The sequence below is a fragment of the Eschrichtius robustus genome, chromosome 4 (assembly GCF_028021215.1).
Source record: "Eschrichtius robustus isolate mEscRob2 chromosome 4, mEscRob2.pri, whole genome shotgun sequence".
NCBI classification, from domain to species: Eukaryota; Metazoa; Chordata; class Mammalia; order Artiodactyla; family Eschrichtiidae; genus Eschrichtius; species Eschrichtius robustus.
Window position 1 is genome coordinate 302,387 of NC_090827.1, and position 17,285 is coordinate 319,671.

General features: G+C 44.8%; 1 protein-coding gene across 1 annotated transcript in view; it reads left to right on the forward strand.

The window, feature by feature from the left end:
• GUCY1A1 (guanylate cyclase 1 soluble subunit alpha 1) overlaps positions 1–11,719 on the forward strand; it is a 57,374-nt gene extending 45,655 nt beyond the window's left edge. Inside the window, exons 7-9 of the mRNA XM_068542371.1 lie at positions 1,906–2,049; positions 6,485–6,639; positions 10,906–11,719. Of these exons, the coding sequence (XP_068398472.1) occupies positions 1,906–2,049; positions 6,485–6,639; positions 10,906–11,107 (501 nt within the window). The 3' untranslated portion in view covers positions 11,108–11,719. The remainder of the gene's footprint in view (positions 1–1,905; positions 2,050–6,484; positions 6,640–10,905) is intronic.
• Positions 11,720–17,285: the final 5,566 nt, after the last annotated feature.

Sequence of the window (17,285 nt, forward strand, 5' to 3'; positions counted from 1 at the left end):
CGTTCCTCCCGAGCGTTCAGAATCTTGCTGCCCACGATGAGGGTGCGGGCGCAGAGACCCCCGGGGGCCCAGCTGCAGCCCCAGCCGGAGAGCCTGCATCCCCGTTTCACCTGCTCTCCATGCCGGCTCTGCGTGGAAGCACCTGGAGATGCTGTGACTAAACGGGGGAGGGTCCTCACCTCGGAATAACCTTAAGATACAGAGGGTGTTAATCGGGGGCTGACCTGTGCCCGTGGTGGCTTCCAAGGAACAGTCAGGCTTGTTCACTCCAGGACCCGACTGGACCAGGACTTCATTCAGTTACATCTCCTTTCTGTCTTTCAATCTCTTGGCCGTTTTCTGCTTATCGGAGGGAGTATTTGTCTGTTGTTTCAGCACATCCTTACTGGTCTTCCAGCGTGGGCCAGCGTGGGAGGGGGTACAGTCCCTGTGACACTGGGGACGCGATACCACTCTCACCTCCGCAGGGGCTGCAGCAGCGCAGAGGACAGCACCCAACACCCAGTAGGGGCGAGGGTGCCCTTCTCCTGCATAGTGACACTTCCTGAGCCCTGTGACAGGTTAGCCGTTAGCCTGAGCGCTTCTCTGCCTGTGGTGCTGAGGAGAGGCTCTCGGGACGCCCGGCCGCCGGGCTGTGTCCTTGGTGAGCAGCCTGGGCCCCAGTGATGGGGGAGTTGACGAGACAGACTCCGAGAGCTTGCGTCCCACTGGGAGAAAAGCCAGCACACACAGGCGTAACTCCACAGCGCCCCCGTTGGTGAGCTCTCCTGGTAGGAAATGGAGCAGGTACGGGGCCGTGGGCGGGATCGGCCTTCCTCGCCACGTGGGTGTCAGCAGGGCCCGAGGAGACCAGGGACACGCCAGGTGGCCACCTGCAGGAAGACTGTTCCAGACCGAGGAGTAGCAAGTGTTTGGTATGTCTGAGGGGAAACAGGTGGCCGCTGGCTTGGAACACAGTGAGCAAGAGGGGGAATTCGGAGATAGATCGGGGGCAGCGGAAAGGCAGGGCAAGAACTTGGGGGGCACGTTAAGGGCCCCGGCATTTATTCTGCATGAAATAGGGAGTCACTGAAGTTTGTCCCCCTTCTCTTCTCCTCTCTCGTCTCCGTCCCCCTAGATTGGAAGCTCTAGATCAGAACAGTGATATGATCTGATAAGTCACAAGTAATATTTAGAGGAGAAAAATGTACCTATTACAAATTGGTGGCTTATTTGTCGATTTAAAGTGACCATTAGCTTTCTGTACTCAGGATCACAGACAGATAAAAATTACTCGTAGCAACAGCAATCATGACAATGATAATAATATACATGAAGTTTACAGAAGAGCCTGATTTCCAATAGCTTTCCAGTCACCACTGTCTCTGCCTCTGGGCTTGACGTCTTGGTTTCTACACTTTGTGATTAATATTCATGTGGACAGTTTAGCGTTGCTATGACAACCCCAAATGTCCTTTTGAAAAGCTAAAATGACAGTTTTAACCTGGCACATCCTTATTAAATTCATAGGGCCTTGATTCAGTAGTGACTTTGTTCAGAACGCTGTATTTTATGCTGAGAGGGTATAAAACCACCCAGTATCTTAAACAGTTTAGTATAAACCCAAAGTACGTCATTTGCTTCTACAAAGCCCTTTTACGTGGTGGGGAAAGAAGGAGGTGAGTCGGTGGCGATCCTGGGAGTAGAAGCCCCTCCCGACACCGTGTTCACAGCACGGCACTGCCGCTCACCTTGTGCGTTTCCTGGAAAGGAAAGCCTTTTCCAAGGGTCTGTGATTTGCTCTGATGTTCCATTGGCCCTGAGCGCCGAGGTGTCTGCTGCGTGATTCTGAATTTCTGCTCTATGATATGCACTGTGCTGCTTCCTCAGCTTCCGTTTGTAACGTGGAAAATCCGTTGTGCGTAGGTGGAGACCATCGGCGATGCATACTGTGTGGCCGGGGGCTTGCACAAAGAGAGTGACACGCACGCTGTTCGGATCGCACTGATGGCCCTGAAGATGATGGAGCTCTCTGATGAAGTGGTGTCTCCCCACGGAGAGCCCATCAAGGTGAGGCGGATCACGTACTGGCCAGGAGATGTCAGGACAGTAAATGCTGATTAGTTAGCTCCCAACAGAATGAGGCATCCCTCAGGGTTTAGTGGCAGAGAGCAAATCTCCAGCTTGCTTGACTACGCGGTGTTAAGTGGCTTACAGATCACTTAGAGACCAAAGACGCCATCCGTGGCTTGAGCTTTGAAAAAATCGTTCCCAAACCCGCACCTCAGAACCATGGCTTCCTCCGTGACCTGGAAGCTGGTTCCAGAACCACACAGCCACAGCCAGGCAGGGGACCACTGCGCTCGGAAAGCAGCTGTGTCCACTGCTGGCTGCGGAAGAACGTTGCAGCTACTGTAATTGCATCAGCAACATGGAGATACTGCATCACGACTCGTCCAAAATGAACGGCTGGCAACTGGGCTCCCTGCTGAGCAGGGGAGAGGGAACACAAAGGCTTCCCCAGCCGTGCTCACAAGGGGAGTGCAGGCAGAAAGGCAGGTTTCCAGAGCTCATGCAAGGGCTTCTGATTCACCACACCTAAGTACATCTAGAACCTTCAAGGGACTTTGGAAAACGGAATGTTTAGTTTTTTGAGCCCCGCAGGGGAGGAATTACACGAGCATGAAGTGGGCTACTAATCCACCAATATTTTCCAGGACACATAAAATGCCAAAATTTCTAGATGAGCCAGATCCCAGAATAATAATGTCTAATAGCAGATGAGAAAATAAAATTAACATGCTCATAAGCATTGATTTAATAGATAAAACATGAGTGGAATATCCTTATTTGTCCCACTTGAAGTGAATCTGCCATTTAATTTTTATAGAACAGTCCTCAGTTGATGACCTTCAGAAATGAGCCTTTGAAGTAATATGGAATCCTATGTGGCATGATATAAAATATATAGAGAAGGAGGAAAAAAATTGGAAGCTTAGCCAGGGCTCTCTCCACTGTTAATAGAAGCCGTGTGTGTAAGCCTTCACAACTATCTTCTAAGTCAACTGTCTTCCCAGTTATGTACTGATGTGTGACACACTTCCCTAAAATTAGTGGCGTAAAACCACAGAGCTTTGATTTTGCACTGATTCTGTGCATCGGAATTTGGATGAGGCGAAGCAGGAATGCCTTGTCATTTCTCACAGTATCTGGCACCTCAGCTGGGAATCCTCAGCGGCTGAGGGCGTGTAGGGTAGCTGGGATTACACCACTTGAACCAGAGCACCGATTCCAAGATGCCGCGTCACTCCCCTGCCTGGTTGCATGGCTGGGGCTGGCGGAGGGCGGGGCCCAGCTGGGACTGTCAGCCCAGGTGCTCACCTGTCGTGCTCCGGCGGGGCAGCCTCAGGGCCGTCCCGCTTCTTACATCGGGGCCACGTCCCGGTGAACAGGTCTGCATCCACTGCATGGCCTTTATGCCCTGGCCTGAGGAGATACGCCGTGACACGTCCATTTTGTCCTACTGGTCACAGCAACCCTAAGCCTGCCCACAGGGGAGAAGACTGAGACCCCAGGTTTCAACAGGAAGAGCGCGAATTAATTTTCAACTGTGCTTTAAAACCTTCACAGTATCTGACTTTTCCAGATGCTTAATTTCTATAATGTTTTAGAAGAGAATTATGTGTTTTGGGGGGTTTTTTTTTGTAGTTGTTTTGTCTGTTTTTGGTGAGGAAACTCATAGCATCAAAGTAAATGCTTAAAATATCCAGGTTAATAATAAAACCAGTGATCTCCACATAAATGGATTTTGTAATTAAGATGTGTATGTTTGGGGCAGGGGGGTTAGTGGTATGATTTTTGATATTTCTAGAAATACACTTTTAGAGTTTTGCAATTGCAAGAATTATTTATAGCTAGTTTCAAAGATAAATACCTGGGTGATAATAGTTTAGCTTTACTGACCTGTAAAGTCAGATGTGAAACTACCTTTTTCTTTGTATTGACCTACAGTCCTAGGAAATATCTGACAGCCTTAGGGGCTACTCATGAAATATCACAGACACAGAAGTGCAGAGTAGTCTTAGTAGACAGAGAAGCACTAATGTGTATCACAGGGAGCAGATTGTGACTTAAACATCATCTTATTTAAAATCTTTATAACAACATTATGAAAAGGCATCCACAATTCACTGCTGAACAAGAGTAGTCGAGTCTCTCACGGATGCGGATTTGGAGTCATGTGTTTCTTACCCTCCTGCCCCACGGCATGGAATCACAGAGAAAGAATAGGAAATATTTCCTTTTTTTCTTTTCAAACTCTATGTTTTCTCCAACGTGTCACATGTACAAACCATCTACACACTTATTCCTACCGACCTCCTCACCGACGTCCACCCACTGAGGCTTGGAAGACAGTGGGTGGACACGATCTCGTGATGCAGACCAGGGCCAGGCTGAGTCGGGAGGTGCAGAGTGAACTCGGACACAGGCTCTGGGAGCCTCCCTCCCCGCCCCAGAACCCGTGTGCAGAGGGGCTACATCAAACGTGGCCCCAAAGGGGAGACCCCCGCAGGTTCCCACTGGGGGCGCGATGGGCCTGTTAAACTTGGGACCATTTTCGTGCTTGTAAATTTGAAAAGTTCCCCAATAAGGAAGCTTTGGGGTTGAGAGTGAGATTCAGGGCTGGGGGAGGGGAGTTGGGGGGCGGGGGAGGAAGCAAAGAGACACTGGCTTTGTCTGCGTTGTTTGGATGTTTACGAGGAGGACGCATTTCCGTGTTAATTATGCAATAGAAACAGTAAAACGCCATGATAAACTTGTATTAAAAGCTAGAATGACTAGGTACAAAGAGAGAAACTGATTTAACCAGAAGAGTGCCCAAAGACAGTAAAAACTTCTAAAATCCTGCCTGATATTTATAAGCAGAAGATAGCCTTTTGTCACCTTATTTTATGTGTTTACATTGTTCATTGTCATAGTGTTTACATATAGAACCATATTCTCCTAAGGAAGAAAAAGCCAGATGTAATAGACATTTATGTTTTTCTGCTTAAAGTAAAACTTGGATGAAGAAGGAACTTTAAAAATAATCCAACCCTGCATTCTTTAGGTGAGGAAAGAGTACAAGGGAAATTTGGAGATTTAGAGAAAGTCAGACTACCAGATGCAGAGAAGAAACCAGCGGTCCCAGAGGGAAGGGGGTGGAGGGAGGGGAACTTGGGAGTGAGGGTTAGATGTACAGACAACTGGGTGTGAAATAAATACGTTACGAGGATGTAATGGACCGCACAGCAAGTACAGTTATTTTATGACAACTCTGCGGGGAGTGTAATCTATAAAATATTGAATAACTGTGTTGTACGCCTGAAACTAATATAATATTGTAGGTCAGAGTACCAGCTATTAGCACAATTTTGGTTTCTAATACAAATTTCCTGATTCATGATGTAGGGCTTTTGTTTGAAAACTTTGCAGAATTCATGATTTGACATGTTATAAGCCAATGATTCTCAGAAGTTTCTAGAAGAGACCTGAAATTAGCTGTAAAACTAGGGAGATCTGGAGTCTTCTGGATTCTAAAGTACATCTAAGTCACTGAGTACTCGGCCTCTGTTTACAACACGCACATCTAATAAAACTTGTTTTAAATGGTCAGCTAAACAGAGAACTGAAAGTAACGTGCATGGCATCTGACTGTCACGTAAAACACCCCCCCTTTAACTTGCTTTGTTGCAGCAGTAATTTAAAATCTGTACCTCCTCTAAGATCAGCCAGTCTTTGGAGCTTCCAGAAGATCCCACTTTAAAACATTGTCTTAACTGCGCTCCAGACCATTGATAACGTTCAGGATGCCTCATCGTTTAGCTCAGCATATCCTGATGCGGCAGGACTCTGGCTTTCCTCGGGTCCAGATGGTTTGGACTGAAGTGGGTGTAGTCACTGTGACGCAGGCGTCAGCAATGCCAGCTTTCCGCTTCCTCCGTCGTTTTCTGCTTAAATATTACCATTCTCTTTCTGCACTTGGTCATTTGAGTAGTGAGGTAGTGTTTGGCATGAAGTCCTTTTAAAGCAGAACACCTAAAAGCCCGCCCTCTGCATCCTGAGCACCGGCTTCTTGGCCCCCTCTGACCGTGCTGGGAAACAACTTCTGGGCTCCGGAAGTCAGGTCTCTCTCACCGATGGACAGAGCAGGTGCACGTCAACAGTCCACAGGCGCTCTGGTCACCATGGTGACTGTGGTCCGTTCGTGGGGGGCTTCGATTCAGGTGCGGAAGACGGTTGAGATAAAGCATGTTCTGTGTGAGCAGCGTTAAGAGGCGGGACTGATGCGGCCTAGTGGCTTTTACGTGGCGGTGAGGAGCAGAGGGGAATCGGCCGCAGGCCTGGAGGAAGGAGGGCGTGAGGGGAGAGCAAGGGGCCCAGTGATTTCGACAGGCGCGCGGCCGGCGCTGGCCAGCGGGAGTGTTTACCCATGACCGCAACGTTGCGTTACTCTTGCTTTCAGATGCGCATCGGACTGCATTCTGGGTCGGTTTTTGCCGGAGTTGTCGGAGTTAAGATGCCCCGTTACTGCCTTTTTGGAAACAATGTCACCTTGGCTAACAAGTTCGAGTCCTGCAGTGTCCCCCGGAAAATCAACGTCAGCCCTACCACGTACAGGTATGCATCCCGTTTGGTGCCTGAAGTCTACTCTTTTCATTCATACGCAGGCGTCATTTTTTTTTTTTTTTAATTTTTTAAATTTATTATTTATTTATTATTTTTATTCTTGGCTGTGTTGGGTCTTCTTTTCTGTGCGAGGGCTTTCTCCAGTTGCGGCGAGCGGGGGCCACTCTTCATCGCGGCGCGCGGGCCTCTCGCCATCGCGGCCTCTCTTGTTGCGGAGCAGAGGCTCCAGACGCGCAGGCTCAGTAGTTGTGGCTCACGGGCCCAGTTGCTCCGCGGCATGTGGGATCTTCCCAGACCAGGGCTCGAACCCGTGTCCCCTGCATCGGCAGGCGGATTCTCAACCACTGCGCCACCAGGGAAGCCCCGCAGGCGTCATTTTTGTCTATTGGTTTGTTTCATTCTTCATAACTTGTTCTTGCTTAGATCATCTTAAAGGAAAAGAAAAGCCATAACTTGTATCATCCTCACTTTAACTTTTTTTTTGAAACTGCTCGTTAGCCTCATGGGAACTTTGATCTCCAGCCCGACCCATGATTCTCCACTGAATTAGACTCGTACGTTCTGACCTGTATTTCTGCTCGGGTGATTAATTGGCCCCTTACAGCCAACGTGATCCTATTAGAACAGCTGATTCCCGGCCCCCCCCCCACCCCGAAGACACCCACTTCCCACCGGCCAAGCTCCGTCCGTCTCCTGACTGGGTGGTAGAGGGCCGCCTTGCACCTGGTTCCTGGGACCAGCACCCTGGGCGTGCCCCCTCCTTCCGCGTGTGTGCCCCGCCCCCGCTGCACATGAGTGCGCTGCACGCGGCGCTCCTCACCCCCCCCCCCCCCCCGTGCCGCTGCACGCAGGGCTCCTCACACCCCCCACCCCGTGCCGCTGCACGCAGGGCTCCTCACCCAGGCTCCCCTCCACGTGGTATCGATGTTCTCTTCGTGAAGCACAGGCCAGATCCGGCCCCCCGCCTCACAAGCCAGAACAAAATTAAACGTGCCACCACGGACTCACGTGTTCCCCTGACCAGAGTCCCGCCAGACCCTACCACCGCGGTTTCTTCCACGCCCTCCTTACTCCACGGATACTCCTGCAACCCGGCCTCGTTTTTACGCATCGCACTCGCCAAACCGATTCCTGAACGGAGGCTGCTCGCTTTGCGTTTCTCTCCCGGGTCATCCCCTGCCTTCCTCCTTCTCACGATCAGACCTTAAGTCAGAGGCCGCGTCTCCACAGACACATTCCTCACCCGCCCCGGACACACCCTCGGGTGCTCAGCTTAGCTCGTCCTGTGTTTCTTAAGTTCAGGACAAGCGGCGATTCTAGGAGAAGTTATACAAATATGAAAGGTAATTACTTCTTTGCAGAGCTTTATTGATAGTACATTGAATTCAGGGATGGCGTTTCCCAATAAAATAATATTAGGAAGCGTTAACTTCCTTGATATATTTATGAAGCACATGTAACTTTAGGACACAGGCTGCATACCCACCACCAAAAATATCCATTTCCTTCAAACTTCCACTTCCAAATTCTGATCAGTAATTTAGAATGTAATGGCAATTAGACATTCCTTTCTCTTAAATGTCATGAGGAGTTTTCTTCTAGGGGACAGTTTCCCGCATTTTTGTTTGTTTGTACTGAAGTGCAGAGAACGCACAAACACTAGGTTCAATACCGTTTGAGTTTGGGGTCAGTGGATTAAAGGGAGGGTTGCGTGAAGTGATGCAGGATCATTAAAGACAAAACTGGCAGGTGCCCCGTGCGGGCGGGAAAGTCGACCAGGAACTCCTGCAGGGACACAGAAGCAGGACTTGAATTCCACCAGGGAACAAGGAGAATAAGGGCTTATGGGACGATGACCGAATTAGGAAGAGTTGATGCAGCCACTGGCAGGAAACCGTGTCCGGTCACGAGGGATAAAGAAAACCTCCCTCCACGTGTGAGCATTTGCCCTGGGGCTGTGGCTACTATTCTTGGCTCTTACTCAAGCTTGCTTCTAAATGGTTTTATTTTTCAACCTGTTTTTCTTACAAATTTGGGTCTTTTTAAAAAGACGATCTAATGAACAAAAAATCTGTAAGTCTCTTTAAAAAGCATGGGATTTGTAGGCAGAAGACATGTCCTACAGCACAGGGCTTACCAGATGTGTGATCTGGAGCAAGGCTCTTCATACATTCAAATGATTTGCTTTAAAGCCACTTCTGAATGCTCCAGATAGAAGAATAAAACCAGAGAAAAATAGATTCCACTCATACCCTTTTACAACTTGCCTTGAATCCACTCAATACTATGTTTTTGAGATTTTTTTTCTTGATGAAATATAAATCTAGGTCATTTATTTACAGTATTCCTAATGCAGTGGTGTGCTGGTAAACCAGCCTGCGGAGTGAAGTGGATACTCCCTGACTTCTGGCATTTACCAGTTTTTAAGGTGTGAATACTATCACCATGGCAGGTTTCAGGCTACCGATGGTTTAACTGGCTTGCAGAATTCCAGAGTGTTTAACAGCTGTTTCTCACAAGCTGGTACGAGATAAATCTAGCATGTCCCCATATGTGCATGTGACATAATATGTATTCTAGAGTATAAATAAGCCAGTCTGTCTTCTATCCATGGGTAATTAGAGGATTGCCAGTTTTTCATTATTACACAACGTGATTTGATAAATATTCTTACACATACGTGTCTAGATAATATACCTACGAATGGTATTCCCAGATCGTGGGCTATACCCAGTTTCGGCTTTACTAAGCATCAGTTAGCTGTCCAGATTGGTTTCACCAATCTGTTGGTACATATTGGTAATATATACCAATAGAATCCACGGTGTCTGAAGGTTTCTATTTCCCAGTGACTGATATTATCAGACTGATTGTTACCAATATGACGGTTGTTATGTGATATCTAATTGATGCTTAATTAATCTTGTTCAGTTTATTTAATCTTCACAACTGTCTTAAGAGACATGTTTTATTTTAATCCCCATTTGAAAGGCTAGAAATCTGACATCTTTGCTGTTATTCAAACCTACATCTACCAGACTTTGAAGCTTATACTTTCAATTGTGTGGAATTCTGTAATTTTTCATTATATATTACCAAATACTATGCCTTAAAAGTAAAAGGTACTCAAAATATTTACAAATCCATGAGTAAAACATCATTTCATTAGTCTTATGATTTTGCAGGCTACATATTTATTGGTGCACTGATAAAAATTAGTTGATTGAACACTCCCACGTATTCTACTTGAGGGATGTGATCCTCGAGACCTGCATCTGTGTCCAGCGGTTTCCTCAGCACACGGTGGGGCGTCAGGGTCCTGAAGTCTCGTGCAGCGTTGTCACTCTTTTCATTGCAGACTGGGGCGTGGAAGGGAAGATACAGTGAGAGATTTTCTGCAGAAGCTGGTTTAGAGCCTGTTTCCATCCACGGCCTGAATAACAGATCAGAGAGCTGCTTATTAAGTTTGCATTTGACAGAAAGCTAGGGAAGCAAGTGGGAAGAGGAGCCAGTAACTTAATCACAATTAGTTTCCAATGAGTTTATCATCATGGACAAATGCAGCAAATAATAAAAGCCTGTAGAACATCTGAATTTAAGATGAAATTTAATTCTTAAGAATTTAAGAAGAAAATATATTGCAAATATCAGACAGTAAGTAGAGTGTCGATATATACAACTAAATCTCACTTTAGTCCTACTAACCTAGAATTCATAAAAATTCTATTGAGAGATCCCAAAGTTACTCTCACATTTTATATATAGATATGTATCTTATATAGAATTTTCTTTCACAAGTTCTTGCCCAAGCTTACTTCTCAGTAATATTTAGAAAATGAATGAATTGACAATGTCTTATCTCTTTCAACTCTTCCAGTTCTGTAACATTATTTTCATGTATTTTTTGCTATTATTAGACTTTTGCATTGTTTTGGGTTTTTTTCCCCACTGCTGTGAATTGCACTGTTCTACAGATTATAGATGATACCTGTACAAGACTATTTTATAGTTATTTTTCCTAATATGAGTGAACTACATTATTTGGTAGGGCTTTCTGTTATCGTGCATTGATTCCTTGCCGTTCTTCTGTGAAGATGCTTATAAACATCATTAGGATTTTTCCTGTCAGTGACACTGAAGATGGCTGGTTTATTAATATTCTCAGGAAGGTTCCTTTAGTTATGCCGCCTTTTCTTGACTAGACAGTTACGTCAGTCTTCAGTTTTATGATTAATATTTGCGTTTCAATATTTCCAGATTACTCAAAGACTGTCCTGGTTTTGTGTTTACACCTCGATCAAGGGAGGAACTCCCACCAAACTTTCCTAGTGACATTCCTGGAATCTGTCATTTTCTGGAAGCTTATCAACAAGGAACAACTTCAAAGCCATGGTTCCAGAAGAAAGATGTTGAGGAAGCCAATGCCAATTTTTTAGGCAAAGCATCGGGAATAGATTAGCCAAATACACACCCAGTTGTTCGTCTTTGGGTCTGAGTCCTTGGAGCGTGTGTGGACCTCCTGAGAGCACCCTGGGATGGCAGCAAGCTGCGGAGCAGTAGTAACATTTCGGGAGCTAAGTCACCATCTGCTTTTCCTTCCACTTAACATGACAGAAATGTATTCACCTCAATATTCAACTCTTCAGTGAAAAAGAAAGAGAGAAAGAAAGAGAGAGAGGAGAAAGAAAGAAAGAAGGAAAGAAAGACGCCTCAAAAAGTGACTTTGGGGGAATATTTCTGATATGTAAGAATAGCTTATAACCTGTACTCAGAACTCAGCGCCTTGTTCATATATCGGGTGATTGTAGTGACCTGTTCAACCTGCTGGAGTCGCCTGCCTTCTGCCCTGGCCAAACACCCTGGTTATCAAAGCCCTTCTCATAGTGTTGGTTGCCTTAAAAACGCTTTTTGAATAGAAACCATAGTCTTGGATACCCTAAGCTCTTTGAACCTTTCAAGTCTGCATTTTGTTACATTTCCTCACTTAACTGTTAGCATACATAACAAAATAGATTGAGGCTTTCTTCTGTTGCGCTTTTTTCTTTTTCTTTTTTTAGAGAAAATAAGCCATTATGGGTTAGATGCAATATGAATCTAAAGTAGTTCTTCTGTAAATATCAAAGATGATTTTATAAAAATATTCTCCACAACATAATGTGTCCTAACAATAAATATTTCCTTTTTTGACATTTTAAAAAGTCTATATATGGGAAAGGCTATTTTAATTCATAAGAGCAATTTCATTTCTATTAATTCATTTTTGTGTCATAATCTTCAGGATAAAAGAGGGTTACAGCCTACATTAAAATGCAATAATATTATTCTAATTTACTTTACCCAGAAGCAACATGGAGTAAAGGCAGCATTCAGGGAATGAATCATAACGTACAGAAGTAAAACATTTACACACACAGCAGTAATTTGGACCTGTTTCAGCAGACACCCTCCATTGCCAGGCTGAGCCATGTAAAGTTCCATTAGGAAAATCTAAGTTCAGGAGTGGGAAATAAGACTTGTTCTTTTTGCTGACAGCTTATGTTTTAAGTATTTGTGTTGAACACTTTGGTGTGTATATATGTCCTTGGAACCATCAGGACTCTTTGTCTTAAGTACACATCTGTGAATTTTTTGTTCTAGCGAAATTAATTCAATGATATTTTTAAAGAGGGTGTGAATATTGATGAAGAAAATTATGCTGTGATTTCACTGTAGAAATTTCAAAACATTTTTCTGGAACGTGAACTTTTAATAATGTTAGTCTAAGATCTCTGGTGAACTAAGTAACATGCAGAGTTTGGTTGGAGATAAGGATCTGATTTTAAAAAGAACGCAACTTCAAAGCAAGAGAAAGATGAACATTACAGTGTTTAAATCAGTATTAGCAGAGCTATAGATACACTGAACTCTTATTTGGGGATCTGAGGAGTAAGTCAGCTGGAATTTTTAACAGTTATCTCCACTAGTCCCCAGGCCAGGCCATGGTGACCTCAGGAACAAAGGCCATTACTGGCTGGCCTCTAGCATCCCTGGCGTATTACTATACATATCACAATAATTATTATTTACTCAGTGATGCTGCAGTGTCTCGAGGTACTGAATAGGGCTCATTAAATACCAATCCTATTATTGGAGAGTATCACAGGCCTTGGGAAAATATAGTTATAGTCTCACAATTATATGAAGTTAATAAGAATATTTAAAAGGAAAGTAAAGACTTAAATACATTTTTCTTTCTGGAAATGAGCCCTTATCACAGGGAAGATATTAGGAATTAAGGGAAATTAAAAAGCATAAAATAATGTGTCTTATTTATCACCTATTTAAGCAGACCCAAATTTGCTAATAATTTATGTTCCAAAAGTTGTAAATTAATTAGAATTCAAAAAATATTTTCTGTGTGTGTGTGTGTGTGTGTGTGTGTAAACATACACACACACACAGACATAGAACCAATGGAGGAAAATGTGAACAATCTGAGTAAAAGCTCCATGGGAATTCCTTGTACTATTCCTGCAACCTTTCCATAAGTTTGATATTTTATCCAAATAAAAAGTTACCCAAAATGTATTTTCTCGAAAACATTAAGCCATCTGTGATAGATTCCCCAGGCCAGCCTGCAAAGGCTCGTTAACTATGGGATACCTCAGAGCCCTTAAGCAAGATGGACATACAACATTTCCATGATGGAATGCGCTCAAAATCTGCAACTTGGGCGCTAAAAACTTTAAGGAATCCCTTTTCCATCTCTGTCTGATCCACTTTGGAGGGTGGAGGTGAGGGAGACGTGTTCATGGCCAGACCGCTGAGGGTAGGCAGGGACGGAGCCCGAGGGTATGTTCACAAGGAAAGCGAGGGACCCGGACGGGGGCTTGAGGCTGGCGTGGAGTTGAGGATGCAGAAAAGGATGGACACAGGGTCTCCGGCAGGAGCCAAGGGTTCTGAATCTTACTGCCGAGTGAACTGTCCTAAAATACATATAATGTGGGTCTCAAGACACGTGTTCCTCCTAAGGACGCCAGGAGCCGCTCTTCAGGTGCTGCTGTGTCCATGCCTTCTTGGGTGGGAAGGTTGTCCAGCGTTTCACTGGCCTGTCCTCCAAATCCCTCCTCCCTGGCGTTGCGGTCCCTCCGGGGCGGCTACGGTGAGGCGCAGAGCAGGCTGCTTGGCCGGGGCCGGGGGGGGGTGGGGGGGGGGGCAGCGAGGGAAGGAGGGGTGAAGCGGGAGGGGCTGGGGGCAGACCCGCCCTCACCCGCGAGCTACCTGCGAAGCCCCAGCGACCGTAAGGCTGCCTGAGGCTGGGAAGCCCACGTCCCCCCCTAACGTCCCAGTGCGAATGGGCCGGTGGGTCCTCGTGGCTGTGAATGGTGGGCTTTACCCGGATACGTCGTCATTCCTCAGTGGAAGGGACTCTACAGGACACGGCCCTTCCCCGAACCACAGAACGTCCAGAGCTGTCGTGCCTGCTGGTGGCCTTGGGTGCGTTTCCCCCCGGAACCGGGCGCGTGGGAACAAGTTAAGCGAAGGCCGGTTTGCAGGGTGAAGGATGCGGTGCGACCCACGTGACACACGGGCGGGGGGGGGGGGGGGAGGGCGGTCCGGAGGGGCTTGGGCCAGAGGGGTTGCAAAGCCTGTAAAGGAGGACGTAACACGTCCTGCAAAACCAAACCTCAGGTTGCTGCAGAGACGATAGGAAAGTGCGATCCCCTTGTCCAAACAGAGGCTAAAAGCTTGCTTTACTCAGCAGAGAACACCTGAGGTAAATGTAAACCAGAGTTTACAGTGTTGCGACCTACATTCTCTGCTGGAATTCTTCCTCAGATCCTGGGAAATCTGTGTTCTCTTGGGAGAAGGGGAAGAATCCCTCCCACCGTGAGAGGCGAGAACTTCTGGAAGGGATTAGCCCTTTGCAGTCCTGGTTGCCTTCAGTTTCCTTTTGCTCTTTGCCTGTTTGCTTCCAGACTGCAGAAGTGTGGCTCCCTTTAAATGCTTCTTTTATGGTGTTGGTGACGTGTACTCACTTGGTGTTCGTACTTTAAGCCACCTGCAACATTTTACACTTTATTGCCACCTATATTTCTCCTGAAGCAGCCTTGCCCTTGACCTGTCACACCTGCATCTGTTTCGACCAACTCCCACAATCCACACACTTTTACCTCTAAAACTGTTCTTCCTGTATTCAGTGCCTGCAAAACCAAACTAGCATAGGTTTCATAAACGCATAGCTTTCAAATTTTTAAAACTAAGCTAAAGGGGAAAAAATGTGATATTCTAAACGCTAGGCTTCTTTTACTGTCAGTGCAAATTCTTTTTCATCGTAATAAACTTAGTTTCAGGAAAATGTTAATATCTAAGATTTAAACACAGGCATCGAAATCAGGACAAAATTTAATTTGCAGATCTACGACTTAAGCTCAGATATTTTGGTAGAAGATTTTCGATAAGGTTGTGCTGCCTTTCAATTTTTTTAAGTATTTAACGTTAAAACATTCTGCCATTTGCAACAATGTGGATGGATCTGGAGGGTATCAGGCTTAGTGAAATAAGTCAGGCAGAGAAAGACCAATTCTGTGTGCTATCACGGATACCCCGGAATCTAAAATCTAAAGCAAACAAATGTATATAACAAAAAAAATATTAAATTGCAACTAAACCTTACAGATCGGGAAGAAGATCACTTGGCAGAAAATGACTTTGCATCATGCCCAAATCTTATAAAGTATCAGCTAAGATGTTTGTTTAGTCTGAGAGGTTGCCAAACCCATCTGTACTGAGGGAAGAGCTATGGGGTCATCTCAGGGAAAATTAAAGCAAAACAAAATGCTCTTACAGAAGTTGGACAGTCCGTCGTATTACACGCCCGGAATAAAAAGGTAAAGCTGAAGCCTTTGGGAAAGATACAGTGACAAGGCTCACAGAATTCTGTGCCTTTGGAAACGATGATGGCCCAGGAGGCGGCATCCAGGGCTGTTCAATCACGGTGAGCTGCTTTCTTCCCCAGATACATGTCGGAAAATTGAAGTGGATAAAAACGTTTTAGTCTTCGGGAATGTACTGTTCCTTCACGTCCTCCCACATGTAAGTTAAAGACGCCCTGCAAGATCTTACGACACAGCTGGATAGTTAGTAGTCTAGAGCAATGTTCTCCAGACTCTTGGATTCTGCACGCCATTAATAAAATCTTTAGAACACTGACAATCTATTATAAATATATAAGAATAAATTTTATCATGTAAGTATTATTAATATTTATGATTAATAAATATATAATACGCTGCTCTCAGTCTGATATAATATAGTAATAAGCTTATTTTAAGCAAGCATGAATATAAATAGAAATTCTAGTATTTTCTTCACTTACCCCAGTGAATCTTCTTTATATTTTACTCTAGAAACTGTTACAACAGGCCAGTGGGTCTCCACGTTCACTGAGTCACAAATCACTTTGAGAACTGGATAAAAGATAAAAGATATCGGCCATCACCCTTCTAAAAATGTGCATATGCCCTTACACCCCAAGACTGATGTGTATTTCCAGAGGTTTGGGGATTCCCTGGAATGTACTCCTAGGCCACCGCAGTGAGGTAGCAGAGACCCTCAGGCTAATAACTTATTATCTAGAAGGGAAAAAACAGCAAATCCTATTTGAAATGAGAAGAGAATGAAGAACTAGACGAAGTCTGTGAGCTTTGGCATAGATGTGACCACTTGATTTTTGAGGAGCAAAGGGCGTAAGTTCTTTTGCTCCTGATTCTGTGGAATGATTGATTCATGGGGCTTCACACATGAGCAACTAAAGTTTTCTTTTTAGCAAATGTTTAACGTATCTCTCAATGCATTTTCTCGAGTTTTTGGTAAATGTGCACTGCTCTTGGTATCCCACTGTTTCTTCTAGTTTAAGTACTTCTTTTCATTTTTCCTCTACGTGAAACAGGATAGCTATTGAACCTCGTGTTGGAAACCTTCTTGATACTAACAACACTTCTTTTATGATGACTTTCACAGTTGCTTTAAATTACACTGTTTATTTTGAGTTCTGCTTCTGGCAGAGTCGGAAAGTCTATCAAAAATTTATCCTGTGTCTCAGAAGCTTGTTAGATATTGTTGCCATATAAATATTGTGATAAAAGTGTTAAATAAAAGTCTTCTTAAAATTTAAAATGAGTTCTGTTTAAAAAGAAAATGAACCATCAAATCAAGTAAAAACAATATTTAATACATTTGTTCTGTTGTGGGTCTTGCCGTTTCAGATGGAGGAAACCTCCAACACAACAGTGGGGAGAAAAAGGACCAAAAGCTCTTAATTCAGGCCTTTGCTGTGTGTAGGTCAGTGTATCCAAAATCCCTTTTGAAAAAGTTACTGTTAAATACAGTCCCGGTATAACCAGAATACATTTCTTTAGGTCTGTAAAACTCCTACTTCCAACAAAACTCATATTCGAGTTTTTCAAATCACAAATAAAACCAAAACCATAAATTTTTTGAAAACCTAAATTTAAGAATAAAACTGTACTCAGCTTATCCAAGTGTAACGGCGAGTAGCGTGAGCTCTGGGGTCCATTTATTTGGCCGCAGGTTGCTAGGAGACGTTTTTCCATCACTCCCTTGCATTTTGTAGAGAAACAGGAGGACTGGCTGCC